At 48.1% G+C, this 20,366-nt stretch overlaps 1 protein-coding gene across 1 annotated transcript in view; it reads right to left on the bottom strand.

Moving 5' to 3' along the window:
• utrn (utrophin) overlaps positions 1 to 20,366 on the bottom strand; it is a 560,528-nt gene that overhangs the window by 346,658 nt on the left and 193,504 nt on the right. The window contains 2 exon segments of the mRNA XM_038808060.1: positions 5,433 to 5,606; positions 8,834 to 8,962. Of these exon segments, the coding sequence (XP_038663988.1) occupies positions 5,433 to 5,606; positions 8,834 to 8,962 (303 nt within the window).

Here is a 20,366-nt window from a genome sequence, read left to right as displayed (position 1 = left end):
GGTGGACATTAGAGATCGCATAACTCTAAGAGGAGCAGGAAGCTCTCTTGGTATCCTGGACCATATTAGCTAGAGTCGTCCATACGGTTCTGGTCTCCAGAGAGATGCTATGAGGAAAGACTGGATAGCCTGTGGTTGTTTTCTTTAAAAGAGGAGTCTTACAGGAGTTTCAATTGGGGTCTATACAATCGAGAGGCAATAGATAATAAGGACCTAATAGTGAGGTAAATAATCAGTAATTGGCATAAGGTTTTGAGGTGAATTGAGGAGAACATTTTTCACCATGAGGGCAGTGAGGGTCTGGAACTCACTACCTGAATGAAAGGTGGCAAAGCAGAAACCTCTAAATCATTTTTTAAATGCTTTGATATGCACTTGAAATGCTCTAACCTACAGAGCTTTGACCAGCAGCAGAAAAGTGCCATTATGCTGGAAAGCTCTCCCTCAGCCAGCACAGGCAGGGTGGAGCGAATGGTCTCCAACTGTACCATAAATCTTCTGTTCTATGTTTCTACAAAGTGTGATTCAAAAGTAAATAATTCATTGGAAAGCATGACGGAGTCATGAAAGACTCAGTTTGTGAGCAATAACTGACTCTCAGAGTAGGTTGAAACAGTCACATAAAAGTTCCAGCTGTTCTCCTCTCCAAACCTCTCCACCTCTCTTTGAAGCATTCCTTAAAATTTAACTCTTCAATCAAGTGTTTTGTCAATGTCAATGTTTGTCTCATTATGTTCCCATGAACAAGCTTGGGACATTTTACGAAGATGAAAGCTATAGAAGTACGAATTATTAATGGTATGGGTTGGATTCTTGCTTTTGTTTTTTCTTTTTCTGGGACTGGGTGGGAGGGGACGGTATTCCTTGGCGGGGGGGAGCCACCCGCGCTAAGCTAACTAAAGTCGGCTAGTGAACGGAGGTGAGGTGAGAGGAGGGCTGCGGACATTAGAGCCTGTTTAGCAGGTTTTGATGGGCCTACGGGTCAAGCGAGGGGGGTGGGGAAGGGATTGATGCTGGGAGATGTTTTTTCGAGAGAAAATGTAGGGGGGAGAGGGGAAAGGGATTCGCTGTTATTAATGGATAGGGACAGGTCAGGCTCATGAGGCAGGGCCCAGTGGTATGATGATGGTGGAAAAGAAAGGTGAGAGACCCCCAAGTTAGGATAGTCACGTGGAACGTGAGGGCGTTAGGAGGTCCGGTCAAGGGTGCTCGCGCATCTTAAAAGTTTGAAAGCCGATGTAGCAATGCTGCAGGAGACTCACTTGAGGGTGAAGGACCAGGTGAGACTTAAAAAGGGCTGGGTTAGTCAGGTGTTTCACTCTGAATTTGACGGAAGGGCTCGTGGGGTAGCGGTACTGGTCAGCAAAAGAGTACGCTTCCAGATGGAGAAGGTGGTGGCAGATCAGGGGGGTAGATATGTGATTGTGACAGTGGCACTGGAGGGGAGGTTAGTGGCGCTGTTAAGTGTATACGGTCCCAACTGGGACAATGTGGGATTCGTAAAGAAGGTGTTTGGGGCTGGGCTAATGGTGGAAATGGGAGGGGTGGACCGGTGGAGGTTTCTGCACCCGAGGGAACGGGAGAACCCGTTTTTAGCAGCAGTCCATAAGGTATACTCACAGATCAACTTTTTCGTGGTGGGGAAGGCTTTGCTGGCTGGGGTTAGGGGTCGGAATACTCGTAAATTGCAGTGTCAGTTCATGCTCCGCATTGGGTAGATATGGTACTGGAGAAGGGAGTAACGCAGAGGGCGGGATGGAAATTAGATGTGGGACTTTTGGGGGACCAACGGTTCTGTGACAAAATTGAAACGGTAACTGAGGAATATGTAGGTTTCAACTGTACGGGTGAGGTGTCAAAGGCAGTTGTCTGGGAGGCTCTAAAGGCGGTGGTGAGGGGTGAGGTGATCTCGTTTAAGACCAGGGTGGACAAAGAGGAGAGGTTGGAGCGGCAAAGGGTAATAGTTGAGATGTTGGAGGTAGATAGGAGTTATGCAGAAGATGGGGACCCAGCGAAGTTGGAAAAGAGGAAGGAACTACAGGCGAGCTTGGACCGACTATCTGCCAGGAAGGCGGTGCGCCAACTGAGACGAGCAAGGGGTGCTGTTTACGAACATGGAGATAAAGCGGGTCATATGTTGGCAGGTCAGCTCCGGAGGGAGCCAGTGGTAAGGGAAATTGTTCAGGTGAGGGATAGGGCAGGGAAATTGGTGGTGGCTCCGGATATGATTAACAAGGTCTTTGAGGAATTTTATGAGAGGTTGTACAGGTCAGAGCCACCTGGGGAAGACCGGGGGATGCAGGAATTTCTAGATGGGTTGGAATACCCGAGATTAGGGGAGGGGGACAGGGCTACATTAGAAGGAGCGATAGTGGAGCAGGAGATAAAAGATGCGATTGGGAGGATGCAGTCGGGGAAGGTGGCAGGGCCAGATGGGCTTCCGGTGGAATATTATAAAAAATCCAAGGATAAGCTGGCATCCCTGATGGTGGGGATGTTTGAAGAGGCGATAGGGAAGGGGGTGTTGCCACAAACTTTGGGACAGGCACCGATTTCCCTGTTGCTAAAAAAAGATAAGGATCCAAAGGAGTGTGTGTCGTATAGGCCCATATCACTTTTGAATGTGGGCGGAAAAGTATTGGTGAAGGTACTGGCGGGTAGGCTGGATGAGTACCTCCCGAAGGTGATAGGTGAGGATCAGACGGGGTTCGTGAGAGGGAGGCAGCTCTTTTCAAACATTAGACGGGTATTGAACGTCGTTACGGCACCGGCGGAGGGGAAGGAAACAGAGGTGGTTGTGGCATTGGACACTGAGAAGACATTTGACCAGATAGAATGGGGCTACTTGATGCCAGTTCTGGAGCGGTTTGGGATTCGACCAAGATTTGTGAACTGGGTAAAGCTACTAGATAAGGAGCCGAGGGCAAGTGTCCGCACAAACAACATCAGCTCGAGATACTTTTCTCTCCACCGTGGGACTAGGCAGGGAAATCCTATGTCCCCCCTGCTGTTTACACTCGCGATTGAGTAGTTGGTCATCGCATTAAGTAGTTCGGGGGTCTGGAAAGGAAGAGTGTGGTGGGCGTAGAGCATAGGGTGTCCTTATATGCCAATGACTTGCTGTTATACGTGTCGGAACAGAGTGCGTCGATAGGGAGAATATTGGAGCTGCTTCGAATGTTTGGGTCTTTCTCGGTGTACAGAGTAAATCTAGACAAGAGTGAGTATTTTGTGGTGTCTCGGCCGGGGGTGGGGGCAGAGGTGGTTTGGGGGTGGGGGGTTGCCATTCCATAGGGCAGGGACTCACTGAAAGCTGGTGTGGCAAGGTGGGATGGTCTCCCTCTGTCACTGGTGGGTCGGGTACAGGCGGTTAAAATGAATGTGTTAGGGCAGCACGGTGGCCTAGTGGTTAGCACAACCGCCTCACGGCGCTGAGGTCCCAGGTTCGATCCCGGCTCTGGGTCACTGTCCATGTGGAGTTTGCACATTCTTCCTGTGTCTGCATGGGTTTCGCCCCCACAAGCCAAAAACGTGCAGAGTAGGTGGATTGGCCATGCTAAATTGCCCCTTAATTGGAAAAAATAATTGGGTAATCTAAATTTATTAAAAAAAAAATGAATGTGTTGCTGCGATTTCTGTTTGTTTTTCAATGCCTGCTGAATTTCCGGCCAAAGGCTTTCTTCAGAGAGATCGAGGGAAGGATTACGTCGTTTATATGGGGAGGGAAGGTGGCCAGAGTTAGAAAGGTGCTGCTACAGAGGGGAAGGCAGGCAGGATGTTTGGGTCTCCCGAACCTGGTGTATTACTACTGTGCGACGAATGTGGAAAAGGTGCGGAGCTGGGTCAGAGGGGTTGATTCCCAGTAGGTCAGAATGGAGGAGAGTTTGTGCAGGGGGGTCGGGATTGAAAGCACTAGCAATAGCGCCGCTCCCGATGGCCCCGGGGAAATACTCAGGGAGTCCGGTAATAATAGCTTCATTGAGAATTTGGAGGCAGTTTCGGCAACACTTCGGGTTGGGGGCAGGGTCAAGGGTAATGCCGATTCAGGGGAACTACAGATTTGAGCCAGGGAAGTGGGATGGAAATTTTCGAAGGCGATGGGGTTTAAGACACTAAAAGATTTGTTTCTTAGGGGTCGGTTTTCAGGATTGAAGGAGCTGGAAGCGAAGTATGGGCTGGAGCAGGGGGAAATGTTTAGGTACATGCAGGTTCGAGATTTTGCCAGAAAGGAGATACAGAGCTTCCCAGTGGAGCCGGCTTCCACATTGCTGGAGGAGATGCTAACGACAGGGGGACTGGAGAAGGGGGTAGTGTCAGCAGTTTACGGAGCTATTTTGGAACAGGAGAAGCACCACTGGAAGGGATCAAAGCAAAGTGGGAGGAAGAGTTGGGAGAGGATATGGAGGAGGGGTTCTGGTATGAGAAGCTCCGGAGAGTGAATGCCTCCACCTCGTTCGTGTGAGAGGCTGGGGCTGATACAGCTGAAGGTGGTATACACAGAGCACACCTCACGAGGGCAAGGATGATTCTTTGAAGAAGAAGATGTGTGTGAACGTTGCAGGCGGGGCCCCGCTAATCACGTTCATATGTTTTGGTCCTGTCCAAAACTAGAGGATTACTGGAAGGAGGTTTTTCGGGTAATTTCTAAAGTGGTGCACGTGAAACTGGACCCAGATCCCCGGTAGGCCATATTCGGAGTGTCGGACCAGCCAGGGTTGGAAACAGGTGAAGACGCAGATGTTGTAGCCTTCGCCTCGTTGATCGTCCAAAGGCGGATCCTGATAGGTTGGCGAGCAACCTCTCCACCTTGTGCCCTGGTGTGGCGGGGGGACCTGTTGGAATTATTGACTCTTGAAATAGTTAAGTTTGAACTGAGGAGAAGGATGGAGGGGTTCTACAATTCATGGGCATTATTCATTATGCACTTACAAGAACTGGATAAAATTGAACATTAGTTGGGGCGGGTGGGTGGGAGAAGTGGGGCTGTGTGTGTTAATGGCGACTATGGGGGATTCCTGATTCCTTTTTGCCATTTGTTTGTGTAAACATGCGGACTAATGTTTGGGGTTTGGTGGGAGGATGGGATCGTTGTTATTAATATGGGGATTGACATATTTGTTACTGATTATTGTTTATTGTTGGTGGGTGTAAATTTGGGAGAAAATGTGAAAAAGAATAAAAAATATATATTAAAAAATAAGTACTAATTATTCTTGTCCCTCAATTTTGCAATCTCCCCCATTTGAAGCTCCTCATTCAATGCTGTTTTTTTTAGCCTCTGCTAGAACCCATGGTTGTGGGCTGAATAAATGATGTACGTAGTTGACTGTACAAAATATCAACAAGCCTGGTGATATTTTCCTGTTTTGTACAGGAACAAACTTGATGGGCTAACTGGCTATTTCAGCTCCATAATAGGTCATGATCCTTACCATACAATTATCCATTTGGGGCTGTATTTCCTCAGGCTCAACACTCCTCATGTCCAACACATGCAGTTCTGCTTTCACACCATCCAACACACTTTTACAATCTAGCATACGCTGCTCAAAATTTGCTGGTTTCTGGAAAAGCTGGAATTTTGTTGACACTTCCCGAAGTTTCCTCTGTCAATAATACAAAAATGTCAAAACAGTAAAAGCTGAATGATGTTTTATACTTTGTTAAGTTTACAAGAAAGTAAAGAAAATATATACAGCAATCTAAAAATAGAAGAGAAAAAGAAATATCAGCAACTTGGGCTATATGCAAATTAACAGGGTAGGAGACTTAAGCTATATATGGAGCTGCATGGCACATACATTTGCAGCCCATAACAATGAAAAGCTTTATAAACCCAGGTTTAGAAGATAATTCTAGTTTTAATAATGTGCAATGTATACAAAAGCACACACACATATAAAGACAAAGACAAACAAGAATAAAATGAAAACCCAAACTACCGGTTAGAGTCCTCAGTGCAGCAAAGCCCTAAAGAAAAAGATATAGGGAGATAGAGATACACACAAGTAAGAAACAGATTATAGTATTAGTAGCTGAAAATATCAACATTTATACAAACCAGAACTGTAAAACACACAAACTTATTTCAACTGAGAGCTGAGCTATACATGTTTCACAATTAGAATCCTGATCTCTAATTTGAATCAACTGAAATTCTCAGACAAAGACAGCATGGCCCTGATGACCGAGCATGTAGGAAATTAATAAAGTTGAGAAAGGCTGAAGGGAGACAAAATCATGAATCAAATTAAATAGTCGCTTAGTAGTACAGAACCGGAGAACTGCTGGAAAAAAAGAGACATGCTGTCGAAGCTTTTCGGCCTGCTGCATCAGGACAGAATCACAAAAATACCAGAGGCGGGATTCTCCGTTTCTGAGACTAAGTGTTGGCGCCAATGGAGAATCTGTGGACTTTTAAGACAAAAACCGTTGCCGCACCTGATCTGACTCCGCTACTGTTGAGGGGCTACCACCAGTGCCGCGTGGAACACAATCGATTCCAATGAAAAGCAGGACGGGAGTCGATGGATCCATGTTTTGACACTCGAGAGGCTGACAAGCTGCAGCCGCACATACACATTACACTCCCTACATAGACTTATCCCAGCCAAAAACATGGCACTGGGTGTGCTGGGGTGCGTCCATAGAGCTGATGGGTTGGCTGGGGCCAGAGGGCACCCAGGGGAGTGACCCGGGGGCGGGCACCTATACAACCCGCAGCACCAGGTTCAAAGCGGGCTGTTAGCGGTGTGCACAGCTGCACGGCTGCCTTGCAGCCTGCAGCAAAGGTATTCCCTGTCCATCCACCCCGCCCTGGCAGAAGCACCCCCGGCCAGCGACACAACCGTCAGCAAATTATGGCAATGTTGAACACCTTCAGTACCCCCTCTCACTCCCTCAGCAGCCGCCATGCCGGTTTCACGATTTTTAAAAGCAGAAGTGAACCATGCCATCGGGAACTTGGCCCATCGGAGGGGGAGAATCGCGGAGGCCAGGAGATTGGCGGGTCGGGGCCGCTAATGAAATGCAAACGGTGCCTGCTGTACGTGGAGTGAAACGCATTGACGCCATTTTCGAGATGCTGGAGCATTCCGATTTGCCGTCAAATCGGCGCCTGCCATGATTTCGGCGTTGGAACCGATTCTCTACCCAATTGCTTTTCCCGATTTTGGCATCGGCTAATGGATAATCCCACCCCAGATCTCAAAGGGAACAATAATTTATAATGCATGGGAAGACAGTGCTGATTCTTTGACAAGTGGGTTGTGATTGGTAGGTGTGTTGCCATGGAGAATGCACAAGGGGTGGTAATTGACAATCAGAGTCCATTTGCCAACCAATCACACCCTCTTTTTATACAGTATAAATTATTGTTCCCTTTGAGATTCGGTATTAATCCTGATGAGTATAGTTGCAAAGCTTTGACAGCATATATCTTTTTTTTTAGCAATTATCAAATTAAATCACTAGGTCTTTTTTGAAAAACATAATTATTACAGCAGGGGTGGGCAAACTTTTCCGTGCAAGGGCCACATTCAGAAATTCACAATTTTAAAGGGCCGCATAGTATATTAAGTAAAATAATTACTTCACCCGGTTATGATTCTGGGCGCCTCATATAGAACATAGAACAGTACAGCACAGAACAGGCCCTTCAGCCCTCGATGTTGTGCCGAGCAATGATCACCCTACTCAAGTCAATGTATCTACCCTATACCAGTAAGTAACCCAAATTTTTTATTTTTTTTTTAATGACTTGGTGGGCCGCGGGCCGTAGTTTGCCCACCCCTGGATTACAGAGTATGATCTAGAAGTCACTCCCAAAAAGCATTCTAATCTATGATATTGTATGTTATACCCCAAAGAGCTTTGAGTTTAAAAGTTAAAAACCATCTGGATTAAAAATTCTACAAATCAAATTTTTGAATTCCGCATTGCGTTGAAAAAAGCTCTGACTGATTTTCTCTATTGTTAGTTTATGTGAAAAAGTGAGCAAGGCTCACACTGGTCCAAACTAATCCAAAGCAGCAGAGTCCTTATAAAACATGCTGAGATCCACAAAGCATTGCAGTCAAATTGGCACATTTATCCAATTTCATCATCACATCCACCCCTCCTATGCTATTCCCATCTCTCATGCCAACCCAATCCCATTCCATACTTTCCATGACACTCCGCCGATGCCACTCCCCTCCCTCCCACTTGATACATTCCATGCTATCACCTCCATCCCAGCCCACCCTTCCCATGACACCTCCCATACACTTCACATTATCCCATCCCTTCCACCCTATATTATTTTGTTCATCCCATGCCACTCCCTCATTCTACCCCCTTCACCATTCCATCCGTCCCATGCCACCTCACCCCCATCAGCCCAAATACATTTTCATCTCCTATGCAGGGCTCCCATCCATCCGTCAATTCCTCCAGCATGCTGCCCACTCCCTCTCCCCCCCCCCCTCACCCCCTCCCTCCCCTCCCCCCCTCCCCCTCCCTCCCCGCCCCCCTCCCTCCCCCTCCCCCTCCCGCCCCCCTCCCTCCCCCTCCCCCTCCCCGCCCCCCCCCCTCCCCTCCCCCCCACCTCCCCCCCCTCCCCCGTCGTGTCTCCTACCCCTCTCCTGTTTCAGACAAATAAAAACTGCATTTTAATATGAATTATGTGAATTTTGGAATCAATAGAACTGCTTTTGAATTGCAACTTTTATTCAATCTACATTTCAGAATTAAGATAAATGCTGCTCAAGACCAGAACAAATGCATTGTTTTTTCAATTATTCCAAAACGCAGCATTCAAAGTCACTCAATCTTCCGTCAAATCCACTCATACCTGAAGCAAATCCAATTGAGTGCCACCATGAGAATAGGGCTTGTTATCTGATAACGGTAGGCTCCCCACATTTTTCATCTTCATTTCCTCCAAACCGGTTTCATGGGCCACAATCTCGGTTTTGATTTTCTAATAATAATATAGTACGAAAAACAAGGTCAAACGTCACATTGTGAACCTCTTCACAGAAGACCACTGGAGAAAGCCTTTTGAATCACAAGCATCTAATCTGCATGCTTTCAATTTATAACATGAGCATACTGCCAGGGATGGTAATCACATGCTTCTGTCTCTTTTAGATTTGTATTCCAATTGAGATCCAGGATCCAGATTTAACAATAAAGCACAATTATTAATAATGTTTTGGATTGATCTGTACTGCCATTTATATTAAAAACATTTGCACCAATTTGACATTGTTGACTTTTCCTGGAACCTGGCAAAGAATAATAACATGGGTGTAGCCGAATCGAAGTTGAGAAACCTGGTGACTAATCCAGAGATTAACCCTGTTGAATTTCCTCGTTCAGTAAGTGGTGGCTAACATCACAACTTGTGATCTGGAATAATGCAGTTTAAGCCAATAATCATAAACTTGGATGGTACAATGATTCACCAAGACGTTGCAATGGTCCATAACCTGAACCCCCTTCAGAGAAGCAGAAAAATTCTTCTAAAGTACTAATCATTCTTTTGTGACCACTTGAGTTTCTGATCAATGGTGACCACAAGGACATTGATCGTGAGAAATCGCAATGGTAACGCTATTGAATATTATGGGAAGGTGGTTGGACACTCGTTCATGATTATTACGAGGTTATTTTTGGCACGAACGTTACTTGCTACTCATCCACAAAATCTGAATATTGTCCAAACCTTGTTGCATGTCAGCAGGGAATGTTTTATTATGTGAGGAATTGTGCATGGAATTTCACACTGCAATTATCAGCAAACAGTTCTAACAGTGGGCTCTGGTTTGTGGGCACAAGCACCAGTACTGGGGAAAGTTAGGGCTGTTCTGTTATATGGCCTATACCTGAACGGTTTCTGGACCTACATGCTGAGAAACCAACTAGAGAGCAGGCCACCTGGGGAGCAGGCCACCTGGGGAGCAGGCCACCTGGGGAGCAGGCCACCTGGAGAGCAGGCCACCTGGAGAGCAGGCCACCTGGAGAGCAGGCCACCTGGAGAGCAGGCCACCTGGAGAGCAGGCCACCTGGAGAGCAGGCCACCTGGAGAGCAGGCCACCTGGAGAGCAGGCCACCTGGAGAGCAGGCCACCTGGAGAGCAGGCCACCTGGAGAGCAGGCCACCTGGAGAGCAGGCCACCTGGAGAGCAGGCCACCTGGAGAGCAGGCCACCTGGAGAGCAGGCCACCTGGAGAGCAGGCCACCTGGAGAGCAGGCCACCTGGAGAGCAGGCCACCTGGAGAGCAGGCCACCCTAAACTGGTACTGTGTGATCAGAACTGAATTATTGGCAATCTAGTTGTACGAGACCCCTTGGGGATGAGCGACCATAATATGATAGAATATTTCAGGAAGATGGAGAACAATGTAGTTGATTCTGAGACGAGGGCCCTGAATCTAAATGAAGGAAACTACAATGATAGGGACCGCAAACTGGCTATAATTGAGTCGAAGTGTTATTTAAAAGGATGACTGTGGCTAGGTGCTGCCAAACATTTAAGGGGCGAATGGGGGAACTGCAACAATTGTATATTCCCATCTGGTACAAAAGGAAACAATTGGCCAAACCAAGGCTTACAAGGGAAATTAGAGATGCATTTAATCCAAGGAAGAAGCATAGAAATTGGCCAAGAAAAACAACAGGATCACTTCAGGTGGCAGCCATGAGCTGAGCAGTTGCACGAAAGATAGTTCCCGCCTGCAAGGACCTTTTTGAACGGGGGAACGGGCACCAAACCCTTAAAAATTAGTCAAATCAACTTCCATTAACAACTCGCCCAATTTGGGATGCCGGCGAACCAACAGGTCACAAGACGAACAAAGGAAGAGAGGGAAAGACCCAACATTGGAGCTGGGGGACCCGCATGGCAACGCAAATCCGAACATGGTAGACCCAGCAGAGTCGCTAGCGCCGTCCCAGTCGTCGACGGAGATGCTGATAGAGTTCTCCTCCACTGAACTCCAAAAGCACAGGGAGGCGGTAAAGGAGAGCCTAATGTCGGCGACAAACACGGCAATCGAGACCATGCAGGACCCCATACGGGGAACAATGGGCAGGGTGGAGTGACAACTAGAGGCCCAAGGAACGCGATCCAGGAAGTGGAGAAAGTGGTCACCAAGCAAGACGAGTTGACCGCCTCGCTCGAGGCCACGATAACAAGGTTGAAGGCAACCCAAAAGACATTAAAGGCCAAGATAGATGACCAAGAGAACTAGTCCTGGCACCAAAACATCTGGATCGTCAGGCTACCAGAGGGCACAGAAGGTAGGATCCCAACAGAGTTTATATCAAAGATGCTCGGGAGATGGAGGAATGCGTTCTGCACTGAATTATATTTACATTTGTATATGTATCTATTGTTATAAAATTAAGAAAATGTTTGTGAAAAAAACATTTTAAAAAAAGATGCTCGGGAAAGTGATCGGTGAGGAGGGCTTCGCCAAACCCCCAGAGGTAGACCAGGCACACATGTCGCTCCGCCAAAAGGAGAGACTGGGGAACCAATGCAGGCAATAATCGGACACCGCACAAGTACCACGATAAGGAATAAATCCTGAGTTGGCCGAGGAGCACGTGGTCCTACAAATGGGAAGGACACACCGTCTGTGTCTATGAGGAGATTGGGGCCAACCTGGCAAAGTCCGAGCGAAAGTTCTGGCAAGACAACTGGAGAGTTGCTTGCCAGATGTGATCGCAGAAGATCAGAACAGTTTTTTTTTTAAATAAATGTTTTTTATTGGGTTTTTGACAAAGTATATTTGCCGTTATGTACACAGGAGATATATATGGAGATATATATATAGAGAGAGAAGAGAAGGGCACACACAAACATATGACAAAAAAAGAGTAATAATAAGAAAGAAATAAAAAATCAAATAAAGGTGGCTCCACCCTCATCCCCACCACTTTGGACATTGCATCGAAGAAGGCTGTCCAGTATCCCGCAAGTCTGGGGCAAGACCAGAACATTGGGGCAGCACGGTAGCATTGTGGATAGAACAATCGCTTCACAGCTCCAGGGTCCCGGGTTCCATTCCGGCTTGGGTCACTGTCTGTGCGGAGTCTGCACATCCTCCCCGTGTGTGCGTGGGTTTCCTCCGGGTGCTCCGGTTTCCTCCCACAGTCCAAAGATGTACACGTTAGGTGGATTGGACATGATAAATTGCCCTTAGTGTCTAAAATTGCCCTTAGTGTTGGGTGGGGTTACTGGGTTATGGGGATAGGGTGGAGGTGTTAACCTTGGGTAGGGTGCTCTTTCGAGGAGCCGGTGCAGACTCAATGGGCCGAATGGCCTCCTTCTGCACTGTAAATTCTATGATTCTATGTGGGCGTGGTTGGCCGGGCCTCCTTGGCACCGTTCGCATCTATCCTCCACGTCCGGGAAGAACCTACACATACGGGTTCTTGTTAAGTGGGCTCCATGGGCTCAACCACTTTTAGTTGCATCAGGCTGAGCCTTGCGCAAGTGGAGGTGGAGTTGACCCTATGCAGTGCTTCGCTCTAGAGTCCCCACCCTATTTCAATCCCCAGGTCTCCTCCCATTTCTTTTGCTGTCTTGCGCTCTTAGGCGCTAGCTATGTTCGGGGACGCAACTCTCCTCGGCTGTTTCTGAGTACCCGGCTCCTCTCGCACACTTTTTTGTTCCTCCCACGGGCCTCAGCTTACCGTCAGTCCGGTCCCTTGCGGCCTTTTTTTTCCTTGTGGGATGCTTGAAGGCTTCCGGTGTAACCCGACAATACCGAGTTGGCACCTCTCCAGGAGAAAAATTTGGGGGCCAGAAGTTTGTATGCTGAGAACAAGTTAGTAGGAAAGTGTACAGCGTTTCAGGGGTTGTCTGTGGGACCGGTTTTGTTAATGGCAGTCAACTGATGGCAAACATCAGGAGGAAACATAACAGGCGATCATCTGACTTGACACAGGGAAGGTCCACGACCAGTTGGAATGTAAGTACCTCACTGAGATACTGGAACATTTGGTTTGGGCCAGTGTTCCCATCATGGGTGAAACTGCTGTACAGCGCTCCCATGGCAAGCATATGGGCAAACTGCAACTACTCGGATTACTTCTCTGCTGCTGTTCACTTAAACCACTGACTTTCACATTCAGATCAGCGGAGGGGTGGAGAGGCATTCAGAGAAGAGACAGGAAGCACAGAGTTTCTTTCTATGCGAATGACCTACTGCTCTACGTCTCGCACCCCTTAGCCAGCATGGGTAAGATAATGGAGCTCCTGAGGGAGTTCGGAGCCTTCTCAGGATACCAATAGAGCATAGAACGATACAGCGCAGTACAGGCCCTTCGACCCACGATGTTGCACCGACATGGGAAGTCAAAAACTAACGGCCATCTAACCTACACTATGCCATTATCATCCATATGCTTATCCAATAAACTTTTAAATGCCCTCAATGTTGGCGAGTTCACTACTGTTGCAGGTAGGGCATTTTGGGCAGCACGGTAGCATGGCGGTTAGCATAAATGCTTCACAGCTCCAGGGTCCCAGGTTCGATTTCCGGCTGGGTCACTGTCTGTGCGGAGTCTGCACGTCCTCCCCGTGTACGCGTGGGTTTCCTCCGGGTGCTCCGGTTTCCTCCCACAGTCCAAAGATGTGCGGGTTAGGTGGATTGGCCATGCTAAATTGCCCGTAGTGTCCTAAAAAGTAAGGTTGGGGGGGGGGGGGGGGGGGGGGGGGGGGGGGGGGGGGGGGGGGGGGTTGTTGGGTTATGGGTATAGGGTGGATACGTGGGTTTGAGTAAGGTGATCATTGCTCGGCACAACATTGAGGGCCGAAGGGCCTGTTCTGTGCTGTACTGTACTGTTCTATGTTCTATTCCACGGCCACACCACTCTTTGCGTAAAAAACCTACCTCTGACCTCTGTCCTATATCTATTACCCCACAATTTAAGGCTATGTCCCCTCGTGTTAGCCACCTCCATCCGCGGGAGAAGGCTCTCACTGTCCACCCTATCTAACCCTCTGATCATTTTGTATGCCTCTATTAAGTCACCTCTTAACCTTCTTCTCTCTAACAAAAACAACCTCAAGTCCATCAGCCTTTCCTCATAAGATTTTCCCTCCATACCAGGCAACATCCTGGTAAATCTCCTCTGCACCCGTTCCAAAGCTTCCACGTCATTCCTATAATGAGGCGACCAGAACTGTACGCAATACTCCAAATGCGGCCGTACCAGAGTTTTGTACAGCTGCAACATGACCTCATGGCTCCGGAACTCAATCCCTCTACCAATAAAGGCCAACACACCATAGGCCTTCTTCACAACCCTATCAACCTGGGTGGCAACTTTCAGGGATCTACGTACATGGACACCGAGATCCCTCTGCTCATCCACCATTTTACCATTAGCCAAATATTCCGCATTCCTGTTATTCTTTTCAAAGTGAATCACCTCACACTTCTCCACATTAAACTCCATTTGCCACCTCTAAGCCCAGCTCTGCAGCTTATCTATGTCCCTCCGTAACCTGCAACATCCTTCCGCACTGTCTACAACTCCACCGACTTTAGTGTCGTCTGCCAATTTACTCACCCAACCTTCAGCGCCCTCCTCTAGGTCATTTATAAAAATGACAAACAGCAACGGCCCCAGAACAGATCCTTGTGGTACGCCACTCATAACTGAACTCCATTCTGAACATTTCCCATCAACCACCACCCTCTGTCTTCTTTCAACTAGCCAATTTCTGATCCACATCTCTAAATCACCCTCAATCCCCAGCCTCCGTATTTTCTGCAACTGCCGACCGTGGGGAACCTTATCAAACGCTTTACTGAAATCCATATACACCACATCAACTGCTCTACCCTCGTCTACCTGTTCAGTCACCTTCTCAAAGAACTCGATAAGGTTTGTGAGGCATGACCTACCCTTCACAAAACCATGCTGACTATCCCTAATCATATTATTCCTATCTAGATGATTATAAATCGTATCTCTTATAATCCTCTCCAAGACTTTACCCACAACAGACGTGAGGCTCACCGGCCTATAGTTACCGGGGTTATCTCTACTCCCCTTCTTGAACAAAGGGACCACATTTGCTATCCTCCAGTCCTCTGGCACTATTCCTGTGGCCAATGATGACATAAAAATCAAAGCCAAAGTCTCAGCAATCTCTTCCCTGGCTTCCCAGAGAATCCTAGGATAAATCCCATCAGGCCCCGGGGACTTGTCTATTTTCACCTTGTCCAGAATAGCCAACACTTCTTCCCTACGCACCTCAATGACATCTATTCTAATAGCCTGGGTCTCAGCATTCTCCTCCACAACATTATCTTTTTCCTGAGTGAATACTGACGAAAAGTATTCATTTAGTATCTCGCTTATCTCCTCAGCCTCCACACACAACTTCCCACCACTGTCCTTGACTGGCCCTACTTTTACCCTAGTCATTCTTTTATTCCTGACATACCTATAGAAAGCTTTTGGGTTTTCCTTGATCCTACCTGCCAAAGACTTCTCATGTCCCCTCCTTGCTCGTCTTAGCTCTCTCTTTAGATCCTTCCTCGCTTCCTTGTAACTATTAAGCGCCCCAACTGAAACTTCACGCCTCATCTTCACATAGGCCTCCTTCTTCCTCTTAACAAGAGATTCCACTTCTTTGGTAAACCACGGTTCCCTTCCTCCCTGCCTGACTGGTACGTACTTAGCAAGAACACGCAATAGCTGTTCCTTGAACAAGCTCCACATATCCAGTGTGCCCAACCTTTGCAGCCTACTTCTCCAACCTTCACATCCTAAGTCATGTCTAATGGCATCATAATTGCCCTTCCCCCAGCTATAACTCTTGCCCTGCGGGGTATACTTATCCCTTTCCATCACTAACGTAAAGGTCACCGAATTGTGGTCACTGTCTCCTTTCCTCTACATCCCTAGAACTATTAGGTGGCCTATAGAAAACTCCCAACAGGGTGACCTCTCCTTTCCAGTTTCTAACCTCAGCCCATACTACCTCGGAAGAAGAGTCCCCATCTAGCATCCTTTCCGCCACCGTAATACTGTCCTTGACTAGCAGCGCCACACCACCCCCTCTTTTGCCCCCTTCTCTGAGCTTACTAAAACACCTAAACCCCGGAACCTGCAACAACCATTCCTGTCCCTGCTCTATCCATGTCTCTGAAATGGCCACAACATCGAAGTCCCAGGTACCAACCCATGCTGCCAGTTCCCCTACCTTATTTCGTATACTCCTGGCATTGAAGTAGACACACTTCAAACCACCTACCTGAACACTGGCACCCTCCTGCGAAGTCAAATCTGTGCTCCTGACCTCTATACTCTCAATCTCCCGTACCCCAAAACTACAATCCAGGTTCCCATGCCCCTGCTGAATTAGTTTAAACCCCCCCAAAGAGCACCAACAAATCTCCCCCCCAGGATATTGGTGCCCCTCAGGTTCAGATGTAGACCATCCTGTCTATAGAGGTCCCACCTTCCCCAGAAAGAGCCCCAGTTATCCAGAAATCTGAATCCCTCCCGCCTGCACCATCCCTGTAGCCATGTGTTTAATTGCTCTCTCTCCCTATTCCTCGTCTCACTATCACGTGGCACGGGCAACAACCCAGAGATAACAATTTTGTTTGTTCTCGCTCTGAGCTTCCATCCTAGCTCCCTAAAGGCCTGCCTGACATCCTTGTCCCCTTTCCTACCTATGTCGTTAGTGCCAATGTGGACTACGACTTGGGGCTGCTCCCCTTCCCCCTTTAGGAACCGGAAAACACGATCCGAGACATCACGCACCCTTGCACCTAGGAGGCAACATACCAAACGTGTGTCTCTCTCACTCCCACAAAATCTCCTATCTGTGCCCCTGACTATTGAGTCCCCAATTACTAATGTTCTACTCCTTTCCCCCCTTCCCTTCTGAGCAACAGGGACAGACTCCGTGCCAGAGGCCCGTACCCCATGGCTTACCCCTGGTAAGTCGTCCCCCCCACAAGTATCCAAAACGGTATACTTGTTACTCAGGGGAACGACCGCAGGGGGTCCCTGCACTGACTGCTTCTTCCCAGTCCCTCTTACAGTTACCCATCTATCTCCAGTCTTTGGTAATTACTAATGCTTAACCTGATTGAGTGCAAAATCTTCCCGATGAACCCCGGGGGGAGAAGCAGAGATGGGAACGCAGCGGTTCAAACTGGTCTAACCAAGTTCAGAAACCTGGGGATCCAGATAGCCCACAATTGGGCCTGGCTCCACTAGCCTGGTGGAGGTGGTGAAAGGGGACCTGCGGCGATGGGACTGACTCCCGCTCTCCCAAGCAAGGAGAGTACAGACTACAAAAATAAGCGTCCTGTCAAGGTTCCTCTTCATCTTTAGATCACCCCCGATCTTCAAACTCAAATCCTTCTTCACTAAGGTGGACAAACTAATATTAGCCTTTGTATGGTTAGGAAAGAACCCCAGGGCCCACAAAACCATCCTACAGAGTGGGAGGTGCCCTGTGGGGGCTCAACACTCCCAAACTTCCTGTTCTACTACTTGGCAGCAAATGTGGAAAAAATGTGGGGTTGGCTGGTTGGCAATATGCAGGTGGACTGGGTAAATCAGGTTGGGGGTAGTGGATCCCAAGAAATGGAATTTGCGGAATGTCTAAGATGTTTTCTTGGAGCAGCTTGTGACAGAGCCTACTGGGGAACAGGCAATTCTGGATTTTGTGATGTGTAATGAGGCAGACTTGATTAGGGATCTTAAGATGAAGGAATCCTTAGGGAGCAGTGACCCCAATATGACAGAATTTACCCGGCAGTTTGAAAGGGAGAAGCTGCAATCAGATGTAACGGTATTACAATTAAATAAGGGTAACTACAAAGACATGAGGGAGGAGCTGGCCAGAGTTGATTGGAAAAGGAGCCTAGCAGGGAAGTCAGTGGAACAGCAATGGCAGGAGTTTTTGGGGGTTATTAGGGAGGTACAACAGAAATTCATCCCAAGGAGGAGGAAATATGCTAAGGGGACGACAAGGCATCCATGGCTGATGAGGGATGTCAAAGACAGCATAAAGGCCAAAGAAAAAGCATACAAAATGGCGAGGATTAGTAGGAAGCCAGAGAATTGGTAAGCCTTTAAAAGCGAGCAGAGGACAACTAAAAAAGCAATAAGGGGGGAGATGATGAAGTATGAGTGCAAGCTAACTAGTAATATAAAGGAAGATAGGAAGAGTTTTTTCCAATATATAAAAGGTAAGAGAGGCAAAAATAGACATTGGACCACAAGAAAATGTGGCTGGAGAAGTAACAATAGAAAACAAAGAAATGGCAGACAAACTAAATCGTTATTTGCATCAGTCTTCACGGTGGAAGACACCAGTGGGATGCCAGTGCTCCAGGAGAACCAGGGAGCAGAGTTCAGTGCAGTGACCATTACTAAGGAGAAGGTTCTGGGGAAACTGAAAGGTCTGAAGGTGGATAAGTAACCTGGACCAGATGGACTACACCCCAGGGTTCTAAAAGAGAAGCTGAGGAAATTGTGGAGGCATTAGTAATGATCTTTCAGGAATCACTGGAGGCCATGATTAAATGATTATCAGCCATGATTAAATGGCTCAGCAGACCCGATGGGCCAAGTGGCCTAAATCTGCTCCTATGTCTTGTGGTCTTATGGCTGGGGAGGCAGGGCTGGAACGGATGTAGTTCGAAGAGACCTCCTGTATTGGGGTTTTCTGCAGGCACCAGTCACTGCCCCACTCCCATTTTCCACAGCCAAGGACCCAATGAGCCCGGTGGTGGTAGCCACACTAAGAGCCTGGAACCAGCTTAGACACCACTTTAAGCTAAAAGATATATCCGCCTCAGTCCCTATCTGCAAAAACATATTAATTCCAGCCATAATGGATGCTTTGTATAAAATTTGGAGAAGAGAGGAAGGGTATCGGAGGTTGAGGGTCAGAGACATGTACTTAGATGGCAGAGTGGCAACCCTGGAGGAACTAACAGAGAAGCTCCAGCTCCTGAAAGGGAACGGGTTCCAGTAACTTCAGATATGGGACTACCTCCACAGAGGCCCCATCATTCCCTGACACATCCTGCTAGACAGACCATTGTCACAAGACAAATTATGGGAGGAAAAGTGCGAGGATATTTACGGACGACTGCTAGAGGAGGTAAGGGCCCCACTGCACGAAACGAGAGGTGGGAGGAAGAAGGAAGCATTTTGGGACAGTGAAAGAACTCTGAAGCAAGATCCTGCACAGGGTGAACACCACATCCTCATGCGCAAGGTTAAGCCTGATACAGCTGAAGGTGGTGCACACCTGACCACGCATGAGTGGGTTCTTCCTGGATATGGAAGACAGATGTGAGCGATGTCAGGGGGATCTCGCTAACCACTCCCACAGAGTTCTGGTTCTGCCCACGACTGATCATGTTCTGGACCACTTTTTTCAAGGCCATGTCCGAGGTCATGGGAGTTAAGGTGGAGCCATGACCATTAGAGGCAATCTTCAGGATGTCAAAACAGCCAGGACTCTTTTGGGAAGGCAGGGGAGCCAATGCCCTATGCCACCATGCCGCCCCATATGTTGTGGGATGACATAAGGAGGTTGCAAACGGATATAGATAGGTTGAGTGAGTGGGCAATAATCTGGCAAATGGAGTATAATGAAGTTGTTCACTTTGGCAAGAAGAATAAAAAGAGCAGAGTATTATGGAGAACGACTTCAGAATTCCGAGGTGCACAAGTTCCTCGACATTGTTGAGCATGAGTCACAAAATGTTGCTAAGCAGGTACAGCACGGAATCAAGAAGGATAATAGAATGCTTTCCTTTATTATAGGAGGAGTTGAACATAAAATTTAGGATGATATGCTTCAGTTCAAGAGGACATTGGTGAGACCATGGGCGCAATTTAATGGGTAAGTTTCCAAGTGTGGTAGCGAGTGGAAACTGCTGAAAGCTTCCCGACACTCAATCTGGCGAGGATGTCACTGGTTATCAAACGTTAATCAGTGCAGTTAACGAGGTCCCACGATCTTCATAGCGCAAATGATGGTCCGGCCGGCTGATTCCGACCTGGCCAGATTGTTGGACACGGTCAAGACCAAGACAGGATGATCTGTTCGCCCAAGGGACTCGGAGGGACAGCCACAGCCAGTGCTGCCTGGGAGGAAATGGCAGCGAACAACAGGTGGGGGAGCGCCATCAGGACGGCCGACACGCAGTATCTTATGATCTATAACCTCCACCTGACCACACGGGTGGGTTGGCATCAGCCCCGTGGCACGGCCCCCACCATGAGCATGCGTCTGGCACTAGCCCAGCACTGTGCCCTGGCCCACCCATGTCCAGCACTGCCACCCACCCCCCCACCATACTCCCATGCCCCCCC

This window comes from Scyliorhinus canicula, chromosome 1 (genome assembly GCF_902713615.1).
Source record: "Scyliorhinus canicula chromosome 1, sScyCan1.1, whole genome shotgun sequence".
In the NCBI taxonomy this organism is placed as follows: Eukaryota; Metazoa; Chordata; class Chondrichthyes; order Carcharhiniformes; family Scyliorhinidae; genus Scyliorhinus; species Scyliorhinus canicula.
This window is presented reverse-complemented; position numbering and strand designations above follow the sequence as displayed.